The sequence below is a fragment of the Phoca vitulina genome, unplaced genomic scaffold (assembly GCF_004348235.1).
Source record: "Phoca vitulina isolate PV1807 unplaced genomic scaffold, GSC_HSeal_1.0 scaffold96, whole genome shotgun sequence".
Taxonomy (NCBI): Eukaryota; Metazoa; Chordata; class Mammalia; order Carnivora; family Phocidae; genus Phoca; species Phoca vitulina.
Window position 1 is genome coordinate 1,560,280 of NW_022589799.1, and position 9,079 is coordinate 1,569,358.

The window sequence follows — 9,079 nt, forward strand, 5'->3', positions numbered from 1 at the left end:
TCAACGTAGTATTGTAATGTTTCATTTCTTGTCTTTATCTTCATCACACCGTAAACACTCTAAGGGCAGGGCCATGTCCTATTAATCTTTGTATCCCTCATCCTGTTATTCCCTGATGTACAAGTGCTGGCTTAAGAAATTAATGGGTGAAATTGTCACAGCTACTTTTTAACTCTGAGATGGCTTCCTTATGACTCAATATGCGTCAGAGGTATGTACTGCCTCATATCAGTTAATGTACATTCAGAAAACATAAAGGGACTTTTTTAAAAAAAGTTTACTAATTTAAGCAATCTCTAAGCCCAATGTGGGGCTTGAACCCATGACCCCGAGATCAAGAGCTGCATGCTCTACCAACTGAGCCAGTCAGGCACCCCAGTGAGGCTTTTAATATTGTCCCAAGTCAAGCTCAATTAGAGAGGGAAATTTTCGGGGCACCTGGGTGGCTCAGTCAATTGAGTGTCAGACTTGACTTCAGCTCAGGTCATGATCTTGCGGTTGTGGGATCATGGGATCAAGCCCTGCTTGCTGTCCCTCTCTTTCCCCCTCTGCCCCTCCACACCGTGCTCTCTCTCTCTCTCTCTCAAATAAGTAAATAAAATCTTAAAAACAGAAAAAAAAAAAAAGAAAGAGGGAAATTTTCATGGAGAAAAAAAATATTCTAAAGCCAAACAAATCTTGTTTTTGTACTGGCCACAACACTGTTCTCCAATCACCATGAATAATTCAGGGCTTTATAGAATGCTATTTTTTTTTTTTTAAGATTTTATTTATTTATTTGAGAGAGAGAGAGACAACACAAGCAGGGGGAGCAGCAGCAGTACAGGGAGAAAGCAGGCTCCCCACCGAGCAGGAAGCCCGACGAGGGGCTTGATCCCAGGACCCTGGGATCATGACCTGAGCCGAAAGCATACACCCAACCATCTGAGCCACTCGGCGCCCCTAGAATGTTATATATATATATATTAAAGATATCAATGACACTGAATCACAAGATTGAGACATACCAGAAGTACTACCTTGATAAATAGAGAAAATTCAATTTTGATTCAGCTCCTATTAAAAAAAAATTCTTAACTTCAATTAAAATATATTCTGGGGGTATAAAAAGAACCAGACCTGAAGGATGACCAGAATTTCAGCATTCTTTTTCTCCAGGGCTATGTCAAAGGCAGATTTATCAAACTTGCTGAAAGCATGGACATCAGCTCCGTATTTGATAAGTAGCTCTACAACATCTCGATGGTGGTGTTCTGTAGCCCAATGTAAAGCTGTCATCTTCAGCATGTCCTTGGCATTCACATCTGCACCATTCTGTCACAGAACAGTAATTTTTTTCAAAGAGACACTGGTAATGGTAGCACAGGTGCAAGATCCCATCAGCCAAATAAAGAGAATTTCCATGGAGGTTATATTCAAATTTAGATCACATAGAAATATCAAAGGGAAAAACATTCTTCAAATTTTCCTGAATGATGACAGTCATATTGTCTTCAATGAGTGGGTCTTCTAAGGACAACTGGGAAATTATAACAGATGGGAAAGGATGGGGAAAAGAACAGATTTTTGTTGCATTTATTAACAGAGAGCTGAGTGCCTACAAAAATAGGCATAAGTACAGAAAACACGTGCAGAAAGGAAATGAAGAAAAATCAATAAAGTCTGCTTAGCCTGTAAAAGATTAGAAAACAAAATCCTCATCACCATGTCTCTTGAAAGAGACACAAATCTATTCTATGAACTGTCCTAAACTTAATCTTTCCCAGCCTAGTTTCCTACTACCCGTTGAAGTAAGAAAACAGGGAGGTGGGTGTCTTTTTTACAATACAGATCTGCCACTATTACCCTAACAAGCAGTTCCACGATGTGCGCATGTCCATCAGCTGCAGCCATGTGCAAAGGGGTCCTGTCCACTTTGGTCCGGGCATCCCTGCTAACGCCTGCTCGAAGGAGCACTTCTGCTGTGGAATAATGACCATACTGGGCTGCAAGGTGGAGGGGTGATGTTCCAAGCTGTGGGAAAATAATACTCATTGAATATCAACTGTGTGCAGAGTCCTAAATCATTATGGAGAGACACAAATGAACAAGAGGTACAGTCTATGGTTCCTGTCTTTGGAGTGAGAATCTGGTTGTGCAACAGGAGTAAAGAATTAAGAAATTAATATTCTAACAGGCAAGTAAATATACCACCAATTAATTAAGTGCTAAGTATAATGGATTTAAGTCAGATGGATTTATCAGGAAAGATTCTCTAAATGACATGATGTTAAGCAAAGCTTAGAAGAAGGTAAAAAAAAAAAAAGGATGAACAAGAACATTCTGCATTGGAAGGGGATAGGTGGGTTCAATATAATTCTTAGGAAAAGGGCAGAAACGAGAAAGATACTGAGATTTGGTGTGCAAATTTAACTGGCTGGAATAGAAGTCTGTTGCCAAGTAATGCAAAGTAAAAAGACTGATGAGATGAAGAGGCAATAAAGTTTTAGCAATGGCGTGTCAATAGCAATAAGCAGCCTGGATCATCTCAAAGTAAATCCTGGAAGAGTGATCTATCTTTGGCCACTTTGGCCAGAGAACTATTCCTTTCTTTGTGTTAGGTCCTTTAGTTTAAGCCTATGCTGTTTATTCTTTGCATTTCATATATGTTCAGCCTCTTTGCCTGACTGGATTTAATTCACATTGCTCTTTTCAGGTCTATTAATAGAAATGCTAATCTCATAGGTTTCCTTTTCTTCCTTTTTGTGAAGTGCTAAGTACCTGCTGGCCTCTAAAGTTATGAATTAATCACCCCAGGATAGAGGACATTGGCTCATTGGATTGTTAAAATTAGGCAATGCTGGGGCGCCTGGTTGGCTCAGTCAGTAGAGCATGTGACTCTTGATCTCGGGGGTTGTGAGTCTGAGCCCCACATTGGGTGGAGGGATTACTTAAAAATAAAATCTTTGGAAAAAAAAAAAAGTAAGGAATTGGTAACAGCACACGTTGGGAATAACTGAAAGAGCTTACCCAGTCTGTGGTGAAGGGGGCGCCATTTGCCATCAATGTCCTCACTTCATCATCTTGGCCTTTTCTTGCTGCTTCTAGCAACCTCTTCCCCAAGTCCACCAAAGACATCTTTATGCATAGGAACAAATATTTTCAGGAAGCTATAACTCAAACACAAGGAAAGCTGCCTATAAAATGTTTTTAGAAGACCTCTTGTACTTAAATATATGTAAGATACTTCTCAAGCTGACAATCCAGTAGGGCACTTCCTTTCTACCTCATCTAACACAATCAGATGTTTGGGAAAGTTTCAGGCCCTAAACAATAGTTCCTTAATGTTCAATTTTCAGAAAAATACTTTGGAAATCTGTGCAACCCATTACCACCTCTCTAACTTAAGGAATCAATAAAACAGCATTTCATTCCTTTGAAACAACTATGGGTAGAAATGTTATCTCACACAAAAGAATGATGAACAAACACCAAGGCTATTCAGACTCAGGTATATGGCAGACACTTTTTAAAAAATGAACAAAGTGAGCCTGTCACTTCAAGGAAAACAACTGACAGTGTTTACTGACAATTATTAATTATAATTTGAGCTTTCAAGCAAAATTAGAATTTTGGGAAACTTAAATCCACAACTATGGGTTGATAGCTTACTACAGACTTTTCTGATGAAATTAATGGTAATACTAATGAATGTGATTTTCTAACATTGTATAATAAAATGCATCAACATTTGGGTGGCCTGCATAATTTGCTTAACCAGTATTTTTCAAAATGACCAATGCATGTTATAAAATCATGTATAGGTAAAAGCAATCAAAGTGAAAGATCAGTGCATTTTAAGGTAACAGTATAATAATTTCATTGATACGGTTTCAGATTCCTCACTGCAACTAACTTTTAAGAAACTGCCACTTTGTCCAGTGTTTGTGTAGTAGCATCAAAGAAGAACACCCACAGGGCGCCTGGGTGGCTCAGTCGTTAAGCATCTGCCTTCGGCTCAGGTCATGATCCCAGGGTCCTGGGATCGAGTCCCACATCGGGCTCCCTGCTCCACGGGAAGCCTGTTCTCCCTCTCCCACTCCCCCTGCTTGTGTTCCCTCTCTTGCTGTCTCTCTCTCTGTCAAATAAAAAACAAAAAAACAAAAAAACCACCCACAATTACCTGAAAAAGCTATTAAAGCACCACCCCCCCTTTCTCCAAGTACATACTGCAACAGATTAAATGCAATAGTAAATATGAGAATGCAGCTGTTTTCTATTAAGCCAGAAGTTAAAGAGATTTGCAAAAATAAAACACAATGCCATTCCTCTCATTATTTAACTTGGAAGATATATTTTTCATAAAAATGTGTTTGAGGAATGCCTTGGTGGCTTAGTCGGTTAAGTGTCTGCCTTTGGCTCAGGTCATGATCCCAGGGTCCTGTGATCGAGCCCCGCGTCAGGCTCTCTGCTCAGCGGGAAGCCTGCTTCCCCCTCTGCCTGCCGCTCCACCTGCTTGTGCTTCTCTCTCTCCCTCTCTCTGTCAAATAAAGAAATAAAATCTTTTTAAAAATATTTTTAAAATTAATTAATTAAAAATGTGTTATTTATGTTCACATGTACAGGATTTACAATTGTATTTTAATTAATGAGCATTTAAAAATTAATTTCTAAAACAGTAAATCCCAATAGATATAACACACTGGAGTCCTCAATAATTTTTAAGAATATAAATGAGTTCTCGGGGCACCTGAGTGGCTCAGTCATTAGGCGTCTGCCTTCGGCTCGGGTCATGATCCCGGGGTCCTGGGATCGAGCCCTGCATCAGGCTCCCTGCTCGGCGGGGAGCCTGTTTCTCCCTCTCCCTCTGCCCCTGCTTGTGTTCCCTCTCTTGTTGTGTCTCTCTCTCTGTCAAATAAATAAATAAGATCTTTAAAAAAAAAAAAAAAAGAATATAAATGAGTTCTGAAACCAGAAAATCTGAGAATCATTGGCTTAGGCAAATCATTCAGCCACTATGTGATTTAATTTTCCAATCTAGATCACAGAGCATTGTCCTCAAACATGGGTGTTCAGGAGACCACCAGGGAGTTTGTTCAAAATGAGTATACCCAGGCTCCAGTCCAGACCTCTGAATAAATATGTTCAAGAGGAGAGGATGAACTTAACAGTATGAACCTCTATAATTTCAGTTTTCACAACTCAAGAAAATGCTAGAGAAAAAAAATGATAGCAAAGCCTTATTCAGAAAACTGACACTTTGCATTTCTCCATAATTATCTTCCTTTTAGAATATCAAATTTAATTTTCAATTTAATTTTCTTATTGCTAGCAGTTAAAAACAAGAGCAAATTTTTAGATGGTTCATTAGTCATAAATGACTCCCTCACATTTTCTCAAATTACACTATATATAAAAGGTATATCACCAAGTCTTAAACACTTCCATAATAACTGATCACAAAGGGAAAGAATTCCCTACACAGGGATGTTCAGAAATGCTGGCAAAAAGCAGAAGTATCCTAATAGTGAAATTTCAACTACTCTCTACCATAAAAAAATATTCAGTTGAAGGTTGAGGTATCTGCGTAAGGAGAAATCTGGTTTGCTTCACATTCTGGGGAAGCTGATACATCTAGAAAACAGATCCTTTAAATAAGTTAATTTTATCCCACTGCAACTGTTGTCTTCAGCATCTGAACTCTTGCTCAGTATTTCTGAGGTCAATTTTTTTCACCATAGTCTGCCTTCAAACACACATTAATTGTATCACTTTTATTTTTAAAAATTTATTTATTTTAGAGAGAGCACGAGTGCACGAGCAGGGGAGGGAAGGGGTAGAGAGAGGGAGAGAGAAGAATCTTAATCAGGCTTTGTGTTCAGTGCAGAGATTGAGGCTGGCTCAATCTCACAACCCTGAGATCATGACTTAAGCCAAAATCAAGAGCTGGATGCTTAACGAACTGAGCCACCCAGGAACCCTGCTTTTCTTTTTCTTTTTTTTTAAGATTTTATTTATTTATTTGAGAGAGAGAGAGAGCCAGTGTGGGGTGCGGCAGGGGAAGAGGGATGAGTAGACTCTGCGCTGAGTGCAGAGCCTGACACTGGGCTTGATCCCACGACCCCAAGATCATGACCTGAGACAAAAATCAAGGGTCTGACGCTCAACCCACTGAGCCACCCAGGCGCCCCCACTTTTCTTTAATCAGATTTGTGAGCCCATGTATCAGTACCATTAAGTGGCAACTGACCCAGATTTGTCATCCCATTCTTTAAATAGGCCATGAAAAGTCTTCTTTCTTTCTTTCTTTTTTTTAAGATCCTATTCATTTATTTGACAGAGAGAGACACAGCGAGAGAGGGAACACAAGCAGGGGGAGTGGGAGAGGGAGAAGCAGGCTTCCTGCGGAGCAGGGAGCCCGATGAGGGGCTTGATCCCAGGACCCCAGGATCATGACCTGAGCCCAAGGCAGACGCCCAACGACTGAGCCACCCAGACGCCCCGGAAAGTCTTATTTCTTACTATACAAAGATACAGTTAAACTTTAGGATTAGAATGTAAGTAGCGTGTTATATTTATCACCTGATATAAAAAAGGTCTCCTAGAAATGTGTTGAAGGTTCTTTTCTCCCCATCCTCCACTCTTCTGAGTTAACCTGAAGCATCTCTCCGAAGTAGAAGTAAAATGTATTTTTAATATAACAGCATTTGGGGGGGATTATGTGCCATTCTCCCATATCCTACTTAAACGCTGACAACATCCACCGGACGAGATGTAGCCAAGGTCAAGAGACACTTTCAAGCTCCCTGATTATTAAAAACACAGGGAAAACATTCTTCCTTACTGGATGTACCTCTACTTTCTCTATATATGAAGTGAAAAAACAAAATCTGATCTAACTTGTCTCTTAGGATTTTGGAGATGGATAAAGTAACAAAGCACCCACTCCCCAAACAAACATACAAGAACTCTGAATAAGTGTGTTTTAATAACTGATGAAGGGCTTGAGCTCTTGACAACAAAGTACTCTATTATCACAGAGTAATTACATTTGTTGATATAAGAATTTGGGTGGGGCAGTTCTGTTTCACTGTTTCAAAGAGTGTATGAACATAGATGCTTAAGAACATCTCTATGGGACTGGGTGGGTCAAATGGCACGATGAAAATATGGTCCCAGACGGCCAAAAATGTTAAATTGTTGGAGGTAAGCCACAGAATGTCCTTTTCTACAGATGTTTAAGAGAGAAAGAAGTACTTCTGGGAAGAGAGACAAGAACGGGATAATCTCTGCTGGCTCAAGGAAATCTGTGAGAACAGGTGAAAGCTAACAAGGAGAAATGGAATTGAAGAGTCCATGTCTGACAGCCTTTTTTTTTTTCTTTTTCTATTGCACACGTCTCCACCGTGCCGCCAGCTGTACAAACAACTGTGCAACAACTGGGGGCGGAGCCCTTACTGCTCTTGCTCCGATTACTGAGCTCACTCAAAATCTTTAGGCTATTACTGAGGTCAGAGAATTGAGAGTCCCCGTTTTCTCCTCCATCACAAATCCTCCAGTTCCAAACAGCAACGTTGTCTTTCTGGAAGAAGAGTCAATGGGGACAATGGGACAAGGAGCCAAGGCCTCAGCCCAGGGAGGCAGCCCCCGGCCGGGCTCCGGGCTGCCCCCTGGCGGTCACCTCCGTGGCCCTCGCTTCCCTGGGTCCAGCTCCCCAGCCCCAGGTCTTACACCCACCCCCTTCTTCACCTCCCAGTCCCCTCCCCTTCCTCCCGGCAGCATCCCCTTCCTCTTCATCCCCCTCCCCGAGCTGCCCCCGCCGGTGGAGGGGCGCCGCTCCGTCTGCACCCAGAAGTCCGGGGCTGGGCTGGGATGCGGTACAACTTCTCACGGCAGTCTCCCTTCCAGCCCCGACGCCCCCCAGAGTCCACACATCTTCTTCCCTCTCACCTCCTCGTCCGGGACGCTGCCGGCCGCGCTTTCACCGAGCCCGCCAGTTTGGTTCCGTTTCTTTCTCTAGTTAAGACTCCCTGTCACTGACGGTTACTTTTTGGCTTTTTCATATATGCATATTTTGGGGGCCTTTAACCCCCCCTCGTGGAGAAATGGAGGCAACAAAATGGCGGACCCGGAAGTGAAGACTCAGCTAATACACTTTTTGGCGGAGGGATCTATAAGGAGAAAATGATCAGAAAACCCACATTTACATTCGAACAGAAGAGCGATGCACCTCCGAAGCTCATTTTCTTTCCATCGAAGGCTTTTTGTGGTGGAAAAGGGTGTATCCAAGATAAACCAGACGGGACTATTTTACGAGGCGGAGGATTGTTGATTACGCGTCTTACGTGTCCTATAGTTCCGGTAGGGGACGGACCCGACACCTTCGGCGCCAAGAACTTAGGGGACGTGTCGAGGAGAAACTGGAGTCGGCTTGGGTCCTGCGCGGTTTTGGTAGCTTGTCTGGGGGCCGGCTTTAAGGTTGACGGGAAAACCTTGTTTCCCCGTCTCTACCTCGGGTGAAACTGTTGGGACATCTCCGGCTTTGCGCTCGAATTAAACTCTGGTGCCCTGACGGTTGTATTTCCAATTTACAGCATGAATGTAAGGACCCCGGAACCGTGGACCAGATAATGGATTCATTTCTTTTTAGAGGCTTGAAAGGGGATACAGCATGAGTTTGCAAATCCACTTACACATTTTACATACCAAACAATTGATTGCCATCTTCATTCATCCGTGGCCACTAACTAAGGGCAGCGAGAAATCAGGAAAGAAGCCCTTCAAAAATAAGTGAACATTGGAAAGGACACGTCATGGCTCCACTCTTTATTAAGATTTTGGCTTTTGTCGTTTATGGTGGGCCTTTCAAAGCCTAAGGTTTTCGCGTCTACCTTCTTTTCTGAACTTGCTAGTGTCATCTTTAAAGTATTTACGGCATACTGCCCATGTTCGATCCATTTTGATATTTACGGCTTCCCTTTTTGAGAGTCAGAATCTTGTTTCATTCCTGTTTACATCCTCTATTTGTAAGTTCAAATAGTTGGGGTTTTTTGTTTTTTGTTTTAAAGATTTTATTTATTTATTTGAGACAGAGAGAATG

General features: G+C 41.8%; 1 protein-coding gene across 6 annotated transcripts in view; it reads right to left on the bottom strand.

Moving 5' to 3' along the window:
- Positions 1-9,045, bottom strand: part of GABPB2 (GA binding protein transcription factor subunit beta 2) — a 28,698-nt gene extending 19,653 nt beyond the window's left edge. For 3 of the 6 annotated variants that reach the window (XM_032397080.1, XM_032397078.1, XM_032397075.1), the window contains exons 1-4: positions 7,930-9,045; positions 3,010-3,117; positions 1,846-2,013; positions 1,120-1,314 (exon numbers count right to left, since the gene is read on the bottom strand). In XM_032397080.1, the coding sequence (XP_032252971.1) occupies positions 1,120-1,314; positions 1,846-2,013; positions 3,010-3,117 (471 nt within the window). In that variant the 5' untranslated portion in view covers positions 7,930-9,045. Of the gene's footprint in view, positions 1-1,119; positions 1,315-1,845; positions 2,014-3,009; positions 3,173-7,929 lie in introns of all 6 variants that reach the window. The other 3 variants (XM_032397079.1, XM_032397076.1, XM_032397077.1) reach the window with 2 other exon arrangements.
- Positions 9,046-9,079: the final 34 nt, after the last annotated feature.